The sequence below is a fragment of the Schistocerca cancellata genome, chromosome 3 (assembly GCF_023864275.1).
Source record: "Schistocerca cancellata isolate TAMUIC-IGC-003103 chromosome 3, iqSchCanc2.1, whole genome shotgun sequence".
NCBI classification, from domain to species: domain Eukaryota; kingdom Metazoa; phylum Arthropoda; class Insecta; order Orthoptera; family Acrididae; genus Schistocerca; species Schistocerca cancellata.
In genome coordinates, this window is record NC_064628.1 from 525,414,183 (window position 1) to 525,436,007 (window position 21,825).

Sequence of the window (21,825 nt, forward strand, 5' to 3'; positions counted from 1 at the left end):
CTGATCGCACTGTCCCAGTATTCTACCAATAAATCAATGTCTACCATCTGCTTTACCTGTGACTGTGCCTATATGGTTATTCCATTTCATATCCCTACAAAGTGTTACACCCAGGTACTTTTATGAGTTGGTCGATTCCAACAGTGACTCACTAATATTACAGTCATAGGATACTACATTTTTATGAGAAGTTGCTGAGCATCTTTGCTATATGGTCAGTAGCAACTTTCCTCCTCATAATATTATTACATTAAATCCTGGATTTTCCATTGTTTCATACTACATTTTTTCGTTTCGTGAAGTGCAAAATTTTACTTTTCTGAACATTTAGAACATGTTGCCCATCTCTGCATCGCTTTGAAATCTTATCAAGATCTGACAGAATTCTTGCACACCTTCTTTCAGGTTGTACTTCATTATAGATACTTGCATTGTCTGAAAAAAAAACATGATATTACTATTAATATTGTCTGCAAGGTTATTAATATATATGAACAGCAATGGTTCCAACACACTTCTGTGGGGCACACCCAAAGTTATTTCTACATCTGATGATGACACCCTATCCAAGATAACATGCTGCATCTTCCCTACCAGTAAGTTCTAAATCCAGACACAAATTTGACTTGAAACTGCATGTGATCGAACTTTTGACAATAAGTGTAGGTGTGGCACCAAGTCAAATGCTTTTCGGAAATCGAGACATACAGTGTCTATCTGATTGTCTTGATCCAAAGCCTTCGGTATGTCATGTGAGAAAAGTGTGTGTTGGGTTTCACATGATTGAGATTTTCAAAATCCATGCTGGATAGCACTGAAGAGGTCATTTTGTTCAAGATACCTCATAATGCTTGAGCTCAGAATATGTTCCAAGACTCTACAACAACTCTATTGTTTTGTTTTGAAATGACTACACATTTAATACCAATCGATGGAAGAGAAGACAGCTAAAAACAGGGATGTGGAGAAATGTCTATAAAATACGCTATAGAGAAACAGAGGGCCTGAACTAAAAATTAAATGGCATAAAAAGTAAAATCCGGTCAACAGTGTGCGTGTATTTTGCCAAAACAGCCAATAACTCAGATGGCAAACAGAAACAAGAACATAAGTGGTTAAAAAAAGGGTATTCCATCAAAAAATGGATGACCATCAAAGGTTAAGTGCAATGAGCACAAAATGGTGGGGGAGCACCACTTAACAAATGGCAACGGTTAAAAAGACATTGCCCAATACACAACCTAGCTAAAATGATCTCCTCACGGCGGGAGGTCATCCAAGCTGGTCAGAGAGACTTAACAACCCAGAGCATGTTCCCATGAAGGGAGGACCAGTGGTGATGGCAAAGTCACACCACTTGCTGACAGACAGCAACACAGATCATCACAGGGAATGTAAGAAATAGTGGGCTGAGGTATGAGGACTGCAGCCTCGGCACAGCTTCAGCGGCCTCGTTTCCTGTCAGACCAATGTGAACAGGAACCCACATAAACATCAGAGTGGCTCCATCAAGAGTGAGCAAGTGACAGCTTCCGTGGACACGTTGCACTAAGGGATGGACGGTGTACGGCACATAGAGGCTTTGAAGGGCACTAAGAGAGTCAGAGCAGATGATGCGATTGAAAAAACTGTGTCGCCGGATGTACTGTGTGGCCTGATAGAGGGCGAAGAGCTCCACTGTAAATACTGAGCAGTGTTCCAGAAGCTGACACCGAAAAATGTCCGTGCCAATGAAGAAGACATACCCAACACCACGGTCACTCCGAGAGCCATCAGTATACACAAAGGTACTATTGCAAAGTTCCTTGCGAAAATCATGAAACAGAAGATGGTAGAGTGAGGTCGGAGTAGTGTCCTTAGGAAGTGAATGAAGGCCAAAGTGAACACAGGCCACTGCATGAAGCCAAAGTGGTGAAGGGTTCAACCCCACTGGGAAAGTAGCAGGTAGCTGGAGCAATAGCTGAAAGTGAACTCCAGGAGGTAACAGAGAAGAAGGATATGTCCCATATTGGCAATCAAAGGAGTCATCGAAGAAGGAGGCATAAGATGGGTGTCCTGGCATGGCAGACAAATGGCATGTGTGTCTGCTTAGGGAAAAAAATTACGGCACTATGACTGATTGTTCGGCAGCTTCTCTCAACTGGGCTAGTGTAAAGGGTGCCAGTAGCCGAACAGATGCCACGATGGTGGATAGTACTGAGACACCTAAGAGGGACGGATGTGTAGATGCATAAACAAAACACCCATCGTCTCATTCTGAATGGACAAGGGATTGGTACAAATGGAGGAGGATGGTGCAATCTGCTGCCCCGGAAGTACCACTGAGGACACATAGGGCACTGAGAAACCACATACAGTGGGCTGCCAGGTAAGACATGTGAAAGGACCAAGAAAGTTTCCTATTGAGAATGAGCCCTAGGAATTTTGTAGTTTCAATGAACAGAATTCCAAAAGGCCCAAGATGTAAAGCTGTTGGAAGAATCCAATTGCACCGCTAGAAATTCATACAATGGCTTGTCAGTGGAAAAACGAAAGCGATTGTCGATGCTCCATGAGTGAAGACTACTAAGACATCGCTGAAGATGCCGCTCAATGAGACAAGTCCTTGGAGAACCGCAATAGATGGCAAAATTGTCAATGAAACGGGAGCTGGAGGTTCCCGGTGGGAGAAAGGCTACAATGGGGTCAATGGCGATAACAAAGAGGAAGTCGCTCAGGACGGAACACTGTGACAAACAGTTTTCCTAGATAAAGGTGTCCAACAAGGCAGAACCCACATGTACCTTGAAAAATCTGTCTCTTAAAAATAAAATTCCTGAAGGAAATGGGGCATGTGGCTACAGAAGCCCCACATGTAGAGATTAAGGAGGATACCAATCCTCTAGCAGGTGTTTTAGGCTTTCTCCAAGTTTTGGATATCCACAGAAAACCATTCATGACATGGGTGGACAAAGTGATGTGATGGTCAACTGCACAATGGCATGCTCGAAATGCACACTTTTCAGTGATTAGTAAATTGCAAGACGTGGGCCACCATACTAGCTGCGCATGAATCATATGGTCCATCACCTTGCAAACACAGCTGAAGAGAGAAATTGGGCAGTAGCTAGAAGGAAGATGTTCGTCCTTATCAAGCTTAGGTATTGGTATGAAAGTGACCTCATGCTAGCATCTGGGAAACGTACACTCTGCCCAGATCCAGTTGTATGTATGAAGGAGAAACTGCTTGCCCACAAGAGGAAGTTGCTGCAAAATCTGAATGTGATCATCATCTGGACCTTGGGTGGAGGATCAAGATGAAGTGAGAGCATGATCTAGCTACCTCATAGAAAGGCAGCATTGTAGCACTCCCGATTCTGAGAAGAGAAGGGTGTTGCTTGAGCCTCCTCAGTTTGTTTCCAATGGAGCAGGGAGGGTGATAGTGGGAGGAGTTCAAAACCTTCGCAAAATGGTGGCCCAAGATGCTGAGGATAGCTATAGGGTCCACTATGATGTCGTCTGCTACTGTCAGGCTGGAAATTGGAGAATGGATCTTGGTCCCAGAGAGCCGTTGGAGGGTGGCCCACGTGACGGAAGAGGAAGTGGAACTGTTAAACAAACTAGTGAATGAAATCCAGCTAACCTTTTTGCTATCCTGAAGAATGCAACTACACTGTGCATGCATATGTTTATAATGAATGCAGTTTGCCATTTTAGGATGAGTGTTAAAAATGAGGACAGCTCATCTCTGTGCGCGACTTGTTTCGCACCATGCCTCAGTCCATCAAGGGCCCGGGACACTGAGCAGTACAGAGGAAGTCCGAGGATAAGGATAAAATGTTTCTAAGATATTTTACCTCATCATCACAACTGGGGAAATGTTGTTCACTGAAGGTCGTCAGGGAAGAGTAAAGCCTCCAGTCAGCCTTAGTAAGCTGCCATTTAGGGGTGCACATTAGTGGGGTAGGAGTCAGAAAATGGATAGCACAAGGAAAATGGTACTCTAGTATGTGTTAGAGAGAACTGACCACTTGAGATGATGGGCGTGCAGAAGGATAGGTCAAAATGGGAATAGGTGTGGTGTGCATGGAGTCTGAAAGGAATGTGGATGCTCCTGTGCTTAAAGTAGAGAATGTTAAGTTGATTGAGATGGTCAGCCAAGAGGGCACCTCTTTGGCATGTTCTGGGAGAACCCCAAAAGGGATAGTGCACATTAAAGTCACCGAGCAGCAGAAAAGGGTGAGGTAGCTGTCCAATAAGTCTACCCTGGTGAAATTGAATGACAGAGGGATGTGTACAGTACAAAGGAAAAGGTTAAGTGAGGAAGGAAAAGGCAAACTGCAACAGGTTGAAGATGGGTAGACAGGGAGATGGGTTGACTATGAACTTCATCCCATATGAGCAGCACGACTTCCCCACGAGATGGAATGCCGTCCTCAGGGGGATAGTCAAAATGGACCAGCAAGAAATGCAAGAGCTCAAACAGTAGTGAGGATGCAATTTTGTTTCCTGGAGGCAGAGAACACGCGGACACTGCCATTCTAAGAGCAGTCGTAAATCTTCTTTGTTTGACTAAAGGCCATGAACGTTCCATTGAAGGAGATTGATAATGAGGAAAGAGGAGGAGGGAAAAAATGAAGGGGTGTCACCTCAATGCCAGCCGAGTGCCAGCCTTCAAAGACTCACGGCTACAGGGCGCAGAGGCTGGAGGATCCTGATCCATGAGATCTACAGAGGCATTCTCCCTCTGTCAATCTGAGTCCAGGGCAGAAAAACAGTTTGTGATGTGCACTGGCGATACAGAGGTTGGCTGGGAGAGGGTATCGAGTAACAGCACCATCAGAGACGCTTTCCAAGTTGGCGATGAAGACTGTTTGACTTAGTTTGACTTCTTGAAGCCTTTTGGTTGGCAGAGGAAGACTCGTATGTTTGTTGGCTGGAGGGATGTAGGAAGACGTTACAGGAGTATTCTTTCTGTCCTTTTCGGCCTGCTGGTTGTGCAGGAGGTAACTTTGCCCCAGGTGATTGTTTGGTGGCTAGTTGCACAGCTGGACAAGGAAAAGGTGATGCTACCATGACACTGAGCGATTTCACAACCACAGCGCTGAATTTGAGGTCGCATGTCTGCATGGCCATGTCCTTCACAGAGCGAGATGTAGCAAGAACAGTACTGTAAGTGCCAGATGGTAGAACGCAGGGTTTGGGACTAGCCAATAACTTGCCAAGTGACTGGGTATCACACTCTTTCCTTTATCCAATTCTCCTGGACAGCCCTTTCATAGAGATACACGAGACAATCTTAAAGGAAGTGACATGGTCGCCGTTGCAGTTGATAAAGTGGGGAGAAGGAGGCAGCCAACTGCCCTTGGGCGCATCCCTATCATACATAGCACATTTGTCCGAGTTTCAACAGGACATTCGAGTGTGGTTGAAATCATGACATCTGGTTCAGAACATATGTTCAGACTGTGATAACTTCACAGCCAGCTTTGATTTTTGATGGAAGCACTACTCTATCAAATGTGAGAAATATTGTGTGTGGGAACTAAGGATTCATCCACCTTTTTCATCACTCAATGGATTACAATGATGCCCTGATCAAAGAGGTACGTTTGGATTTCTGCTTTGGTCAGACCATCGAGAAACCTGGTGTAAATAATGCCATAGGAAAAATTCAAAATTCTATGGGCTCAACATGAAAAGGATAGTTGTAGAGAAGCAAAGTGGCAAACAATTGTTGTGCTTGAGAATCAGAAGTAGTCTCCAAAAGCAAAGTACCATTGTGTAAATGAGAGCCCGATTTCACAGGGCTGGCAACTGCATCAAAATCTTTCTGAATAGGAAACTGATGTATGTTTGCTAAGAACTGATCATCTTCAGCATGTGAAACCACAAGAACCCACGGTGCACCTGGAAGGGTCTTTTAATCGGGAGCTTCCTTCCATTTATGTTTAGTAGGTGTGGACTGCGAAGATGATGAATGGCTCCTTGCGAGAAAACCCCCATGGCTGCCAGCATCTCTGGTGGCATGCTCCTTCCAATTGGGGACACCCCTCAGAGGGGGGCTCACCCACCTTAGGTTATTGTTCACATCTCTGGTCACAAACCCTAAACATCTGACAGAGGGACCAATCGGCAATTTGGGAAGATAATAGCTCAGGCAGTCACCCCTCCCTCGGCCTGGCCTGTACCAGGGGTAAGTGCAAACCCTCTCTGTTGACCAGGGGCTGGGAATTATGCATCACCGAGTCATCTATTATGTGTCAGACATGTGGGCCACACTTCAAGAGTGCACAGAGAGGAAGAAGAAAAAGAGGAGCCTCTCAAACACTGAAGCAGAGGAAGGAGAGGAGAAGGTGAATGAAGAAAGGAAAAAAGAAATGAGAAACAGTGGTGAGACTGTTCTTATGTCAGCTATTGAAAATGCAGAACACAGTCCCAAAAACACCCCAGAATGTTCCCAAGGGCGGGGAAAAGGATAGCAGGAGGATAGACATGCAACACGGAAAATGAAAAGGTGCTGCAAAGGTTGAGGCCCCGTGGGAGCTAAGCACGAACTCATGAAAGAGAGGTGAGCCCCCTGGGGAGTACAACAAATGTGTTAAGGATACTGGACCATAGTTTTGTGGATCACTTCTACTTTTCTGTCTACTTATCGCAACTGTTCATTACAACAATAAAAAATACAATAATAATAATAATAATAATAATAATAATAATAATAATAATGAGAGATGTCTTTGAGCACATCAGGGTTAAAATGTTTTCACAAATTTGTCATACATTTGTGTTATTCAAAGGTAGTGAAAGTTAACAATTAACCATGCAGTTAGAGGCTGAGAACATTTTATTAATTCATTTCACCATGAGAACTTGCAATCATGTATTACAACTACTTTATAAATAATCACAGCTGAGCAAATATTTATATTTCAATACCCATTTTCTTATTAAATTAGCTCACAAATCAGTTAGTTAAGGCTTAACTGTTTCCATCTATATTGCTTTCAACTCGCTTATAGTGTTTTAATAGAAAAATTACAATGTACAAATGCTGATACAATTGTCAATATTTCAATTCCCATACTTCAACTGATAATCCAAAAGGGAAATAAGCAAATGTAATACTGGACCCCGTTCAAAATCTGGAAATTTTTCTGACATTTGCACATTTAGTGTGACATGTATGCTTGAATTTATGAAGAAAGTAGATAAATTATTGGTTGGATCTTTGGAAAACCAATTATCAAATTCCCTTCCAGCTACAGTCAAGACCAATGTTTCATCCTGATTAATGCCAGTGTGGAAAATGTTGATTCACAGATGCAAGTTGAAGTGAGGGGTAATAATGCATCCACTGCACTTCTTGATATACTATACTAGGAAATTCATTTAGAGTCCACACCCAAAAATTTTCAGGAGACTTCGATTTAAATTCATTTCAAAATGTTCCATCACTTGAGAGTTCTGTTAGTTCCTCCTCTTCTTCTGTTGACACATGGTCTGTTATGATTCCATCAAACGGATTTTGGATCCAGACATACTAATAGGAAGGTTCTGGAAATTTACCCTCAAATTGATGATGAAAGTTTTAGATATGTACTATGCTGAATCTACTAATTTTACCAACATCCAACTCATTTTCCTGCACGAAATCATTCAGACAAAAAAACACCTCACAGTTACCCTTCTTCATCTGGGTTTTCCAAAGCCCAAGTTCTCTCTTAAATGCAAGCACTTTCTCACTTAGAAAGACGGTATCATTGCTTAACCCTTCAAGGCATCATTAAGATCAGTCAGTTGGCCAAAAATGTTGGCCAAGTCACACAGTATGATAAGTCATTTTCCATCTGGCTCCACAATGTGATGATGAATGTTACAATGAGACAACCAATGTACTCTCATGTCCAATGGAAGTGAATCATGAGTAGCCATCTACCCATAAAGAATGGAAAATAGCGTGCTGTTTAAGCTCCTGCTTTCACCAAAGTTATGACACTGACTGCATATTTCAGCACTTTACTGGCTTCTGACTGTACTACTTTAGAAGCAAGTGCCTCCCTGTGTATAACACAATGTGTGACTTGTACAAGAGGATTAACAGCACACACTCTTGCCATAAACGCCTTTTTAGTTTGAGTAAATGCTACCAGCCCATCGGTACATACACCACCACAACTCACTCATGACAGACTGTAGTCAACAAAAGAGCAATTCACAGAAAAGAAAATACCTCTGTATATAGTCTTCCCTTTCAGAGCTTTACAAAATGGGAAGTCCTTATGCATTTCATTTTCATGACAGTAGTGTACAAAAAGAAGGAAACAGAAAGATTTCCAATAACAGTACCGCCATCAAGTTGCAGGGCGAACTTTAGGCTCACGAAGATGTGGTAACAACTGATTTTTCATTTCAGCGGCTACTCCAACAATGGGATGAGCCACAGGATCTTATGAGAGTGGTATCAATGATTTCACCATTTTGATGGGAAGAACTAATTTTGCAGCAGTAATGATGGTGATTTGGATTTTGTGATATAAATAAAATACCTCTAGGGACGTTCTTAGTGTTTTAGCGGCAATGTGATGAAATATCACTCATGAATTTTCTCAGAATTCCTCCGATAGGTCAATTCTTGTGAAATAAGACAGCAAACTGACAATGGATCCATGGAAATGAGTATCTGACACTAGTAATATTTGTTCATGGGAAATTTTTTTCTTACATAATATGAAATATTTATATTTCAATGAAAGTCAGCATCCTCTTCTATTACTCTCTGTGCTGTGCCCCCCCCCCCCCCCCCCCCCACCTCCACTTTGAGGATGGCTGCTTTAAGGTGTGGAAGCCACATCAGCCTTTCATAATAAGTGAGGTTACGAAAATTCACCCTTTTCTTATAAGTGAGGATGGTATATCCCAGTTTTAAAACATGTAAATTAAAAACTGAGCAGGATTGATTAAAATCAACACTACCAGTTTTCTCTAAATAGAATTTAAAGCTTATGGTGTTTCCCCATTTCTTCAACTACCTAATCGTCAAAAGTAATTGTCAAGTAGCTGTTGGAAGGTTGGAGGATGCACATAAAATGGAGAAGTTGTCCATAAACAAGGAACATTGTACATGACTGCTTACTGTGGATTTAACATTGTTTATCACAATGGTAAACACCATTACAATTTAAGCACTTCCCCTTGAGGGTCACCAGCAGCACATTCCTGATCTTGTACCTAAAATACTTTGATAGGAAGGACTGTATGAAAGTGGGGAGAAACAGCACTGGGAGCGACTAAATAGTGTCCTGATTTTAAGAGCTGCAACTGTTGACCATACGTTCAAGTGTATTTCCTACATTGCTAAGATAACCACCAAGGTGAGTACAATACTTGCTTGGTTTTAAAAGTGGATTTAAATACTTTCTTTCCGTGAGTTGGGAAAACTTCTGACACATTAAATTTCATTAAAGAGCTGAAGGAGGACCTCCTCCAAATGCAGGTTCAACTGTTTCAAGATGTTTTACATTATCAGGTTGTGACAAGGCCTAGTAACATGAGCTACTGACAATGAAGGATCCAACTCCCAAAGAGATTAAGGCTAGCTGAATTAATCCATGTTGGTGGAAAGGAAATCCCAGACAGTCCTCTCGTGTACCATCTGATAAAGTCAGAAAGCTAGATCCTGGCTAGAATCAGTTTTAATGTTCTTATATGATTCTCCAATTGCCCAAGTGATTTCCTGGTGATGTTCTTGCACAGCTGCTGCCTGTAGCAGCTGTTCTTGCACAGCTGCTACAGGCAGTCCTGAGGGTCATCTGGAAATCATCCTAATGGCTTCCCATACTCAATTTGCAGATGTCGATCAAATGATGGAGTTCAGGAACTCTTGTGAAGACCTCTTCTTACTCTCTCTAATTATTCTCCTTGCCTTTGGTCTTGTTATTTGAAAGGCTGCAACATTCACAACTTCAGGGCACCAATTGAACCATCACAGAGCTACCCTCCTGCCCTTGATTGCAGAATAACACTCATCCTTCTACCAAGGGACAGACTATCTCCTTGTTGCTCCTGACGTCTTGGGGATGGATGCACCAACAGCTCTGTAAATCATGGCTTTAATGTGATACACACAGTTCTGGACATGTTCACAATGCTTGAAAACAGCTAACAAGCTGTAAACTATCCAGTCAGGTTCCTGAACAGGCAACTTGGGGGGTTCCCTTCAGTACCAGCTCCACCTGGTAGATGGATTCAGATGAGATAGTGGTCCAGATGGGACAGTGGTCACATCCATGAAGATCATCATCCACCTTCCACAGAGTAGCATCTGCAAGGACAGGTGAGCAGGAGGAGGAGAAGTCTATGGTTGTAGATGAACATGTAGCAGTTCTGAAATACGTAGCTTGACCCATTTTTGTCAGTATAATGCTTTTTGTTTGCGTTAAGATCCTCAATCACTCAATCCCTGGTGCAAGTGGTGTTTGATTCCCACAGCAAGTTGTATGCATTAAGAATTGCTAAGAGGAGAAAGGAAGGTTCAGCAATAAGCTGTTTGAGTCAGCAGCAGGTACACAGAGCAGACCATTACATTAACAAGGGTACTGATCATGATAGCCTACTGCTTATAGCATTGTGCTTAATGGCAAGGGGGGCGAGAGGAATGTGCCTTTAATGACCAGTCCCATCCCACCTTTCGCCCTGGAAATGCCTCATATGGTTAGGTATGTGGTTCAAGTTGGAGGAACCCTACCATGATCTGCACATGTTACAATGAAAATGGCAGTCTTCTCAATCTCTCCATTATTCCTTCATGCCCTTTGTTCAACATTCAACTATTGCCTGTGATGCCCATTCCTTTTACAGTTCCATGATAGGCATATCCATAATACACAGTCCGGCCACATGAATGTGGCAATGTTCAACATCAACATTCAACATAACAACTACTTATGGATGGCAGATGGCAGTACTAGAATGAAGAGTATATAAAGTGTGCCAGGGGACATGGAAAACGTGCAGTCATTGTCATAATGCAGAAACGAAGTGATTTATCTCATGTTGAAAAGGGCATCGTCAATGGGTTCCACGCCACAGGTGGAAGCATTTCTGTGCCACCACGGCAATATGGTGCTATATCAGAAACCAGCACCAAGGCAAATATGGTGCACCACGAGCCATAGAGGGCAGGGGTGAACAACAGCTGTGGAAGTGTGTACAGGAGAACAGACATGCATCTACTGAGCGAATGACAGTCCACATCCCAATAAATTGTTCAGTGAATGTTGCTGCAAATGGGCCTCCACAGCAGATGCCTGGTTCATGCACCCGTAATGGCTGTTTTTCTTCGGTGATGAAGGCTGGAATTTGCACACCAATACTGCAACTGGTTGTGCACTGAATGGTGACAGGTGGCATTTTCAGATGAATCAGGTTGTGTGTTCAGTCAGACAGATGGCCATTGGCATGTATGGTGTGAAACTTCTGGAAGCAAATACCCAGCAACAATCATCAGAAGAGGCCACATGAGAGGAGGGAGTGATGATGATGATGATGATGTTTGGTTTGTGGGGCGCTCAACTGTGTGGTTATCAGCGCCCGTACAATTACCCAATCTTTGCTCTGTCCAATTTCGCCACTTCCCTGAATGATGATGAAATGATGAGGACAGCACAAACACCCAGTCATCTTGAGGCAGGTGAAAATCCCTGACCCCGCCGGGAATCGAACCCGGGACCCCGTGCTCGGGAAGCGAGAACGCTACCGCGAGACCACGAGCGGCGGACGGGAGAGGAGGGAGTGTTATGGTCTGGGGAACATTTTTGAGGCATTCCTTGGGTGATCTCATCATTCTGTCTATCCCAATATCCCAATAATTGTTGCACTACAATATACAGTTTGTTTTTTTGTTGCCCGATTACATCAACCAGTAGGGCAATGCAAAATGTCACACAGCTCACAGTGTACGTGAGTGGCTCGAAGAACACCAGTGTCAGTTTACCATGCTCCCCTGGCCAACAAACTCCCCAGATTTACACACAATTGAGAATCTGTGGGACCTCCTTGACTGAGCTGTTCGTACCACGGATCCTCTAACAGAGGATCCTAGCACAGATGGCAACAGCAAGTCGAGTTGGCATGGCTCCACTTTCCTGTCCGTTACAGGTTTGCTATGGTGTTCCCATGAGCAGCTAAAGATATGAAGATCCAAGCAGACAGAGCCCCAGTCCCACATGCCTCAGTAAGTATTAAACAACCCACGTGTGGCAGGTTCCCCAGAGGTTGCCTGCTAACAACAGTTCTGACCTAACAATCTTATGTCTAATCAGTGTGCAGCGTACCTCGATACAGAGGATCCCTTTTCTAAAAGTGGGTTTCAGCATCCCTGCAATACAGGCAATCATGCTCCGATCCCCATTCCCTATGACATGTTATATTCCACCACTAACAGAGTAAAGATGGAGCAAACCAAGCACACTCTCAATTTTTCCTTTCCCCATCAATCTCTGTGGTAAGCAAGGCAGGGAAAAGATCACGACACTTGGGTCAAAAGCTGTCCAGGGTGACATAAGACGTCACATCGGCACATCTGAATAATGAGGAGTACATCATGGAGTTAGATGCCTCAACACCAGACCCAGACAGCCCCTATACTCACTCTCATGCTACCAGTGCTTCACCGTTTTTTTTTTTTTTTTGTGGTTTTAGGGCGCACAACTTCAATGGTCATTAGCGCCCTGACTACTCTAAGAATGCACCGCGAGGCACAAGTTGACAACAACAACTAAAAGGAAAAACACGATAAAAGACAGACTGACAGGCATAGGATTAAAAAACAGCATCATCAAATGTCCTTAGAGAGGTTTGTCAAATTGATAAAACGAAGAACACGAGCAGCTACTCGTGGGTCATCCGCTAAAATGGCATCGAAAGTACTTGGCAGGTTAAGATCTAGACGCAGTGCGTTAAAATCTGGACAGGACATTAAAATGTGTCGAACCGTCAGCAAGTGCCCACAAGGGCAGAACGGCACCGGCGCAGCCGTCAGCAGATGGCGATGGCTGAACCGGCAGTGTCCAATTCTTAACCGGGCCAAAACTACCTCCTCCCGCCGAGAAGGGCGTGAGGAGGACGTCCAAGCCACGGGAAGAGGTTTTAAGGCCCGAAGCTTGTTGTCTGTAAGTGCAGCCCAATCGGCATGCCACAGCGATAAAATACGCCGACAAATGACCCTGCTAAAATCGGACGAAGGGACACAACAAGAAGCTGTCCGAGGCTGGAGGACCGCAGCCTTGGCCGCGGCATCTGCAGCTTCGTTCCCAGGGATACCGACATGGCCAGGAACCCACATAAAGCTAACCGGAGAACCGACGTCCACCAGCTGCTGAAGAGAGCGTTGGATCCGGTGTACGAAAGGGTGAACCGGGTACGGATCACTGAGGCTCTGGATGGCGCTCAGGGAGTCGGAGCAGATGACATAAGCGGAATTTCGGTGGCGGCAGATGTAAAGAACAGCCTGGTAGAGGGCAAAGAGCTCAGCTGTGAAGACCGAACAATGGCCATGGAGCCGGTATTTGAAACTTTGTGCCCCGACAATAAAGGAACACCCGACCCCGTCATTGGTCTTAGAGCCATCTGTATAAATGAAAGTCATGTTGATGAACTTCGAACGAGGTTCCAAAAAACGGGAGTGGTAGACCGAACCGGGGGTAACCTCTTTCGGGAGCGAGCTGAGGTCAAGGTGAACGCGGACCTGAGCCTGGAGCCAAGGTGGCGTGTGGCTCTCGCCCACTCGAAAGGTTGCAGGGAGTGAAAAATTAAGGTGTTGAAGGAGGCGACGAAAGCGAACTCCAGGGGGTAGCAGGGCAGAGACATACAACCCGTATTGACGGTTGAGAGAGTCGTCAAAAAAGGAACGATAAGACGGATGGTCGGGCATTGACAGTAGCCGACAGGCATACCGACAAAGCAGTATATCGCGCCGGTAGGTGAGTGGCAATTCGCCAGCGTCAGCATGAAGACTCTCTACGGGACTAGTATAAAATGCTCCGATCGCAAGTCGTAAACCCCGATGTTGTATGGAGTTGAGGCGGCGTAAGATGGATGGCCGTGCAGAGGAGTATACGAAACTCCCATAATCCAGCTTGGAGCGGACGATCGACCGATATAGACGAAGTAGGATGGTTCGATCCGCTCCCCACGACATACCACTGAGAACACGGAGGACATTTAAAGAACGGGTACAACGGGCGGCCAAATATGACACATGTGGAGACCAGCTAAGTTTCCTGTCAAATGTAAGGCCTAAAAATTTGGTTGTCTCCACGATTGGGAGAGCAACGGGACCGAGTCGTAAGGACGGTGGGAAAAACTCTTTGTAGCACCAGAAGTTAATACAGACCGTCTTCTCGGCAGAAAAACGGAAGCCATTGGCGACACTCCAGGAGTAAAGACGGTCAAGAGAACGCTGAAGACAGCGCTCCAGGACACGTGTACACTGCGCGCTGCAATAGATGGTAAAATCGTCCACAAAAAGGGAGCCTGATACATCAGCTGGGAGGCAATCCATTATTGGATTGATCGCGATGGCGAAGAGAGCGACGCTCAAAACTGAGCCCTGTGGCACCCCATTCTCCTGGCGAAAGGTGTCGGACAGGACAGAACCCACACGTACCCTGAACTGTCGATCCATTAAAAAGGAACGAATAAAAAGAGGGAGGCGACCGCGAAAGCCCCATGTATGCACGGTGCGGAGAATGCCCGCCCTCCAACAGGTGTCGTAAGCCTTCTCCAAATCAAAGAACACAGCCGCGGTTGGGCGCTTTCGCAAGAAGTTATTCATAATGAAGGTCGACAAGGTAACCAGATGGTCAACAGCAGAGCGGCACCTATGAAATCCACATTGTACATTGGTAAGTAGGCGTCGAGACTCAAGCAGCCAAACCAATCGAGAGTTAACCATTCGCTCCATCACTTTACAGACACAGCTGGTAAGCGAGATAGGTCGATAACTGGAAGGCAAGTGCTTGTCCTTCCCCGGCTTAGGAATCGGGACAACAATAGACTCGCGCCAGCATGCGGGAACATGTCCCTCAATCCAGATGCGATTGTATGTACGAAGAAGGAAACCTTTACCCGCAGGAGAAAGGTTCTTCAGCATCTGAATATGAATAGAATCAGGCCCTGGAGCGGAGGACCGTGATCGGCCAGGTGCGTTTTCGAGTTCCGGCATGGTGAATGGGGCATTATAACTTTCACAATTCGAGGAGCGGAAGTTAGGTGGCCTAGCCTCCTCTGCCTGTTTGCGGGGGAGGAAGGCAAGGTGGTAATGAGCGGAGCTCGAAACCTCTGCGAAAAAGTGGCCGAAGGCATTGGAGACAGCCTCAGGGGCCACAAGGACGTCATTCGCGACCTTCAAGCCAGAAACTGGTGAGTGGACCTTAGTGCCAGACAGCCGGCGCAGGCTACCCCAGACAACAGAAGAAGGAGTAAAACTGTTGAAGGTGCTTGTGAAAGCAGCCCAGCTGGCTTTCTTGCTTTCTTTGATAATACGACGACACTGAGCACGTAATCGTTTATAATTGATACAATTCGCCACTGTAGGGTGGCGTTTAAATGTGCGTAAAGCACGTCGACGAGCACGTAAAGCGTCTCTACATGCTGCGGTACGCGACGTGGAGAAGAAGTAGGGTGAGGGGTGGAATATTCAGCAACAGCGAGAATGACTTCCGTGAGGTGTGCGACCTGACGATCGCAGCTTGTGAAGGTTTGATCCGGAAAGGTCGCCCTGGAAGAGAAGAGCCCCCAGTCTGCCTTGGAGATGGTCCAACTACAGGAGCACGGAGAGGGGGTATGCTGCAGGAGATGGATAACACACGGAAAGTGGTCGCTCGAATATGTATCAGAAAGTGCATACCACTCAAACCGGCGTGCAAGTTGGGGAGTACATATAGAGAGGTCTAAATGGGAATAGGTGTGAGATGTGTCCGAAAGAAAAGTAGGGGCGCCAGTATTGAGGCAGACAAGATTGAGCTGGTTGAAAAGGTCTGCTAACAAGGAGCCCCTCGGGCAGGATGCTGGAGAGCCCCAAAGGGGATGGTGGGCATTGACGTCTCCAGTTAACAAAAATGGTGCAGGTAGCTGAGCAATAAGTTGCATCATGTCTGCCCTCGTAACGGCAGATGACGATGGAGTGTAAACGGTACAAAAGGAAAACGTAAAAGTGGGGAGAGTAATGCGGATGGCAACTGCCTGCAGGCCGGTGTGCAACGTGATGGGATCGTAGTAAATATCATCCCGGACCAGCAACATAACCCCTCCATGAGCTGGGATACCTACCACAGGGGGTAGGTCAAAACGCACAGAGGTGTAGTGTGCCAAGGCAATTTGATTGCATGGGCGTAGCTTCGTTTCCTGGAGGGCTACGACGAGCGGACGGTGCAAGCGGAGCAGCAACTTCAAGTCCTCTCGGTTGGAGCGAATGCTGCGAATATTCCAGTTAATAAGTGCCATCGTAAGAAAAGGAAGATGAAAGAAGGGGTCACCTCGAAGGCCGCTGAGGGCCTGGCGTCGAGCGAGCACTGCCGCCGCTATCAGTAGGCGGACAGTCATCGTCCATTGGGTCTATAGGTTCATCGGCCATCTCGGGAGGATGGCCGGGAGGGGGAGCTTCCTCCGCCGGGGAAAGGCCAGATGTACGGCTACCAGCGGTGCGGCCAGGCGAAACGGATGACGGCCTGGGGCGGCAACCGCTGGGTGGCGCAGGAGAAGAAATGAGAAGAAATGCGCCATGGCGGAGAAGGAGAATTGTGCTTCCTATGAGCCTTTTTGGAAGGACGTTTGGTGGAAGTATCGGTCGAAGGCTGGGAGGTCAAGGTACGTAGGAAGTCTGCACGGGATGGTTCCTTCTTGAAGGCCCGTGCATCTGAATTCGGGGTCTTCGTCTTAGCAGAAGCTGATGAAGGGGCTGGTGTCTGCGGGGTGATGGGAGGAAGAGGAGACGTCGACCGCGCGATCTTAGCACTGGCCGAACGGACGACCGTGGTGCTGAAGGTCAGATCGCATGTCTGGGTTGCTACCTCCCTGGTAGTCCGAGGAGAGTACTGTATTTCCCCGCTGGGAGCAGCGCGGGCTTCCTACTAGCCAATAGCTTGCGAGCAGCCGAGGTGGACACTTTCTCTTTGACCCGAATTTCTTGGATACAGCGTTCTTCCTTATAGACAGGACAGTCGCGGGAGGATGCAGCATGGTCACCCTGACAGTTCACACAACGAGGAGACGGAGGTGGACAGTCACCCTCATGGGCATCCCTGCCACAAGTGACACATTTAGCCGCATTGGAACAAGACTGTCGAGTGTGATTGAAACGCTGACGCTGGTAGCAGCGCGTAGGTGTCGGGACATAGGGGCGAACAGAAATAACCTCGTAGCCCGCCTTGATGCGCGATGGCAGCTTAACACTATCGAAGGTCAAGAAAAGTGTCCGGGTCGGTACAAGGTCATTGTTGACCTTTTTCATGACCCTATGGACAGCCGTCACGCCCTGCTCAGCGAGGAAAGATTGAATCTCCTCGTCAGTCAATCCGTCGAGGGAGCTAGTATAGACTACACCACGAGACGAATTCAAAGTTCGGTGGGCCTCCACCCGGACAGGGAACGTGTACAGGAGTGTGGCCCGAAGCAGTTTTTGTGCCTGAAAGGCACTCTCAGTTTCTAGTAATAAGGTACCGTTACGCAACCTGGTACAAGATTTGACAGATCCGGCTATGGCATCTACGCCCTTCTGGATAACGAAAGGGTTGACAGAGGAAAAATCCTTTCCGTCCTCAGATCGAGAAACGACAGAAAGATAGATCCTTTATCATTTGGCTACAAAATAGCAGGTCAGCAACTGGAAGCAGTTAATACCATAAATTATCTGGGAGTACGCATTAGGAGTGATTTAAAATGGAATGATCATATAATGTTGATTGTCGGTAAAGCAGATGCCAGACAGATTCATTGGAAGAATCCTAAGGAAATGCAATCCGAAAACAAAGGAAGTAGGTTACAGTACGCTTGTTCGCCCACTGCTTGAATACTGCTCAGCAGTGTGGGATCCATACCAGATAGGGTTGATACAAGACATAGAGAAGATCCAACGGAGAGCAGCGCGCTTCGTTACAGGATCATTTAGTAATCGCGAAAGCATTACGGAGATGATAGATAAACTCCAGTGGAAGACTCTGCAGGATCGACGCTCAGTAGCTCGGTACGGGCTTTTGTCAAAGTTTCGAGAACATACCTTCACCGAAGAGTCAAGCAGTATATTGCTCCCTCCTACGTATATCTCGCGAAGAGACCATGAGGATAAAATCAGAGAGATTAGAGCCCACACAGAGGCATACCGACAATCCTTCTTTCCACGAACAATACGAGACTGGAATAGAAGGGAGAACCGATAGAGGTACTGAAGGTACCCTCCGCCACACACCGTCAGGTGGCTTGCGGAGTATGGATGTAGATGTAGATGTAGATGTGGGGCAGGCGGTAGTACTTTTGTCACTGGTGGCTGGTCACGTTTCCGTTTTTGGGCAGAAGTCGAGAGAGATGGAGTAGAATCCATTGCGGAGGAATCCCCCATGATTGCCAGCGTCTCCGATGGCGCGCTCCTTCCTTGTGGGGACCCTCTCAGAGGGCACTCCCGCCTTAGGTGAATGTTTACACCTCAGGTCACACCTCCCGAGAAACAGACGGAGGGACCAATCGGCATGGTCAGAAGGTATCAGCTCAGGCAATCACCCCTCCCCGGGCCTGGCCTTTACCAGGGGGTACGCGCGTGCCTTACATGTCTACCCAGGGCGGGGAATTACGCGTTACCCCGTCACCGGCTACGCGTGCGAACGCGTGGGTCGGCCTTCAGGCACGCACAGGGAGGAAGGAAGAAGAGGAAAAAGAAGAGAGAGAGGGAGAAAGAGGACAGACTGTCTCAAACGCCGAGGCGGAGACCAGAGAAGGCAAGGAGAAGAAGGCAAGGAGAAGAAGGCAAGGAGAAGAAGGCAAGGAGAAGAAGGCAAGGAGAAGGCAAGGAGAAGAAGGCAATGAGAAGGCAAGGAGAAGAAGGCAATGAGAAGGCAAGGAGAAGGCAAGGGAAAGAGTAAGGAAGACAGTGAGGTGGAGAAGAGCAAGGAAAGGAACCAACAAAAGGAAAGAAGAAACGAGAAGTGAAAAACCAAAAAGACCACAACTATAGGTCGTGGAACCGTCCGTCTCTGGACGCAGGCGCTAACTACCCCCGGGAGGGGGATGGACTCCTTTTAGTCGCCTCTTACGACAGGCAGGAATACCTCGGGCCTATTCTAATCCCCGGACCCGCAGGGGGTGTGCTTCACCGTACCAGCACAAAGATAGACGGGAAAATTAAAATATCGGCACTAAAATGGCTTCCATAGTTCAATGGAATATGAAAAGATATAGAACCCATTTTGAGGAATTCAGACTCCTCATACAGAACTAATCTCTATGCCTGAACAAAAGATGACCTTACTGGTGATGGTATGAATGTTTACAGAGGACTGGTGGCACTGAGCAAACCTCAGCTTGGAAAACCAGGGTTCCCCAAGTCCATACCCAGCTAACTAAATCTGAGCTCCATGACATGCTTGCCACTTAGCATGACCCAGGGGACATGTGGTTTATCCAAAGTCGCAATGCGGTGAACATTATCCCCTAATCAATATGAGTTTACTTGTAATACAAAATAACACTTATCATATATCAAATGTAAATTTAATGATTTCTCAATTTGTATTCTTATTCCTTTCAAAAATTCAGTTCTTCAGCTTTGAAACATACATCAAACTGTGTTTCTTACAACAAGATTTCAACAGTGTCATTTTTTTCTTGTTTTAATAAGCCTATTTGTTACATGATTCATTATACCTTCTACTCACTTTTAAATAAACATGCCTCCAAAATAAAAACCTGCCAAAATTAGGGATTTTAGAACAACTCAATCGTGGATTTATACAGAGTGTCCTAGGTCAATTTTCAGGAACATGATGGAACTATAATACGAAGTAATAAAAGTCAAGTAATCATGGACTCTAAAATGGGTAACTTAAAAGCTATGACCACTTATTCATCTTTGCTACTGTGAAACATCTCTTATACTGAGCAAGTACCGACAGCCCTTAAGGTATGCATTTTAGTGCCCTTGTTTACTTGACTCTTCTTGCTTCGAATGATCATTCCTACCATATCCCTGAATACTGACCATTCCTCCTCGGACACAAATGAGTACTAATAATAATGCTATAACCTGATAGTATTAAGTGATTTCATCATTTTTATCCACAATGTATTGTACAAAAACAGATGGATGAGGCACATCGGCCCATTAAATTGGATCCAATTCTACCTGAATCAGATCAGCAGCTGCAATTCAACCACAACTAATAACTTTTTTTATTGCAAATACACACTTCCAAATTTTTCGACCATGGAAATTTCCTGAGTTGATATTGTCATCTCTCTCCTCTTAGCACAGTATTTACAAAATCAATATTTTATTCCGTTGTTGTGTCTGAAACTTGTTCTAATTGTTCTATTCATCCTATCTGACAAGCTTTGTAACTGATGAAGTTGTTTCTTATTTTTCTCCAATGTTTTCAGTGTGGAGTTACACTCCAAGCATACCGAAAAACAGTTTATGCTGCATAGAGGTAGGCAATTGCTCCTTTTTTTTTAAAAAAAGCAGAAGTCATTATCAAAGAGGACTCTTCGAGTGAGGCTTTAGTTCTGTTTAAAATCATTTAGGTAAGTACTGAAAAGTATGAGCAGGTAAAACATGTAGTTGTGAGACTGACCTAATCATAAAGAATGAATTTAATTTCAAAATTAAACCATAGTCTACACTATGGTGGTAAATGTCTTGAGAAAGTAATTTCTACTAAATTATATGAAACATCACATATTGGGACTGTAGTACAGACCCCAACACGTAACAAAATATTGGCTCTCCAGGCACAGTCAATTACAACAATAAAATGTTAAAGAAACATTGGATTTTAAACAAGTATCACTTGATATTCTTAATAGAGAAAAAGAAGATGACAACAACAATGTTTTAGTAATAATAGCAACAACAATAATACCTTTCCACTCGTCTGTCTGATCCCGATGAAGAACTTTAGTATATTGGCTGTCTTCTGTGAAAAACAAACCCAGTGTAAACACATAACCAAATGGGAGCCAAAAGCTTAGCTGTGAGAAATATTTGTTTTCCTTCATAAAAAAATTTGTCCTGCAAAGAAAAAAAAACTTATTCACTGTTATATCAACAAGAAAAAGTCATTTTATAAGCAGCTGCACTGGTATTGAACAGCACATAAAATCTAAAAGAAGAGAGCACTACATTTATTAACACATGAACTGTGGAAAAACTATTTTCAAGTTCCTTTCCTTTTCTTTTCTTTTGATATATTTCATACTTCATTAATTATAAGTACATGCAGAGCAATGGTAATTTGAATCAGACATATAAACTCATTAAGTAATCTAAGCATGTTAAATTACTCTGAAGATGCTTAGTAAAATAACAAATCTTTTGAACCTTCATCATCATTTTGTAAGAACAGTTCTGACTAACTTGACAGTTTAGTGATCAGTCACAACATAAAATAATTGATATCTATGGTCTCTTGATAAAGTGATCTCACTCAATGACAAATAATGACAAGTTTAACTGTCAGTCCAGCATTACAAATGTGACTGCTACAGAAAATGAAAATAATAAATAACACTTCTCTGCTTGTATGAACCTCCTCTCCTTTCTGTCTACATGCCAAATAAGATTGTGCTGCCCTTGCATTT

General features: G+C 45.0%; 1 protein-coding gene across 1 annotated transcript in view; it reads right to left on the reverse strand.

Moving 5' to 3' along the window:
* LOC126175350 (N-acetylneuraminate 9-O-acetyltransferase) overlaps positions 1-21,825 on the reverse strand; it is a 269,896-nt gene that overhangs the window by 82,219 nt on the left and 165,852 nt on the right. Inside the window, exon 9 of the mRNA XM_049922083.1 lies at positions 21,108-21,256. Coding sequence (XP_049778040.1) covers positions 21,108-21,256 — 149 coding nt within the window. The remainder of the gene's footprint in view (positions 1-21,107; positions 21,257-21,825) is intronic.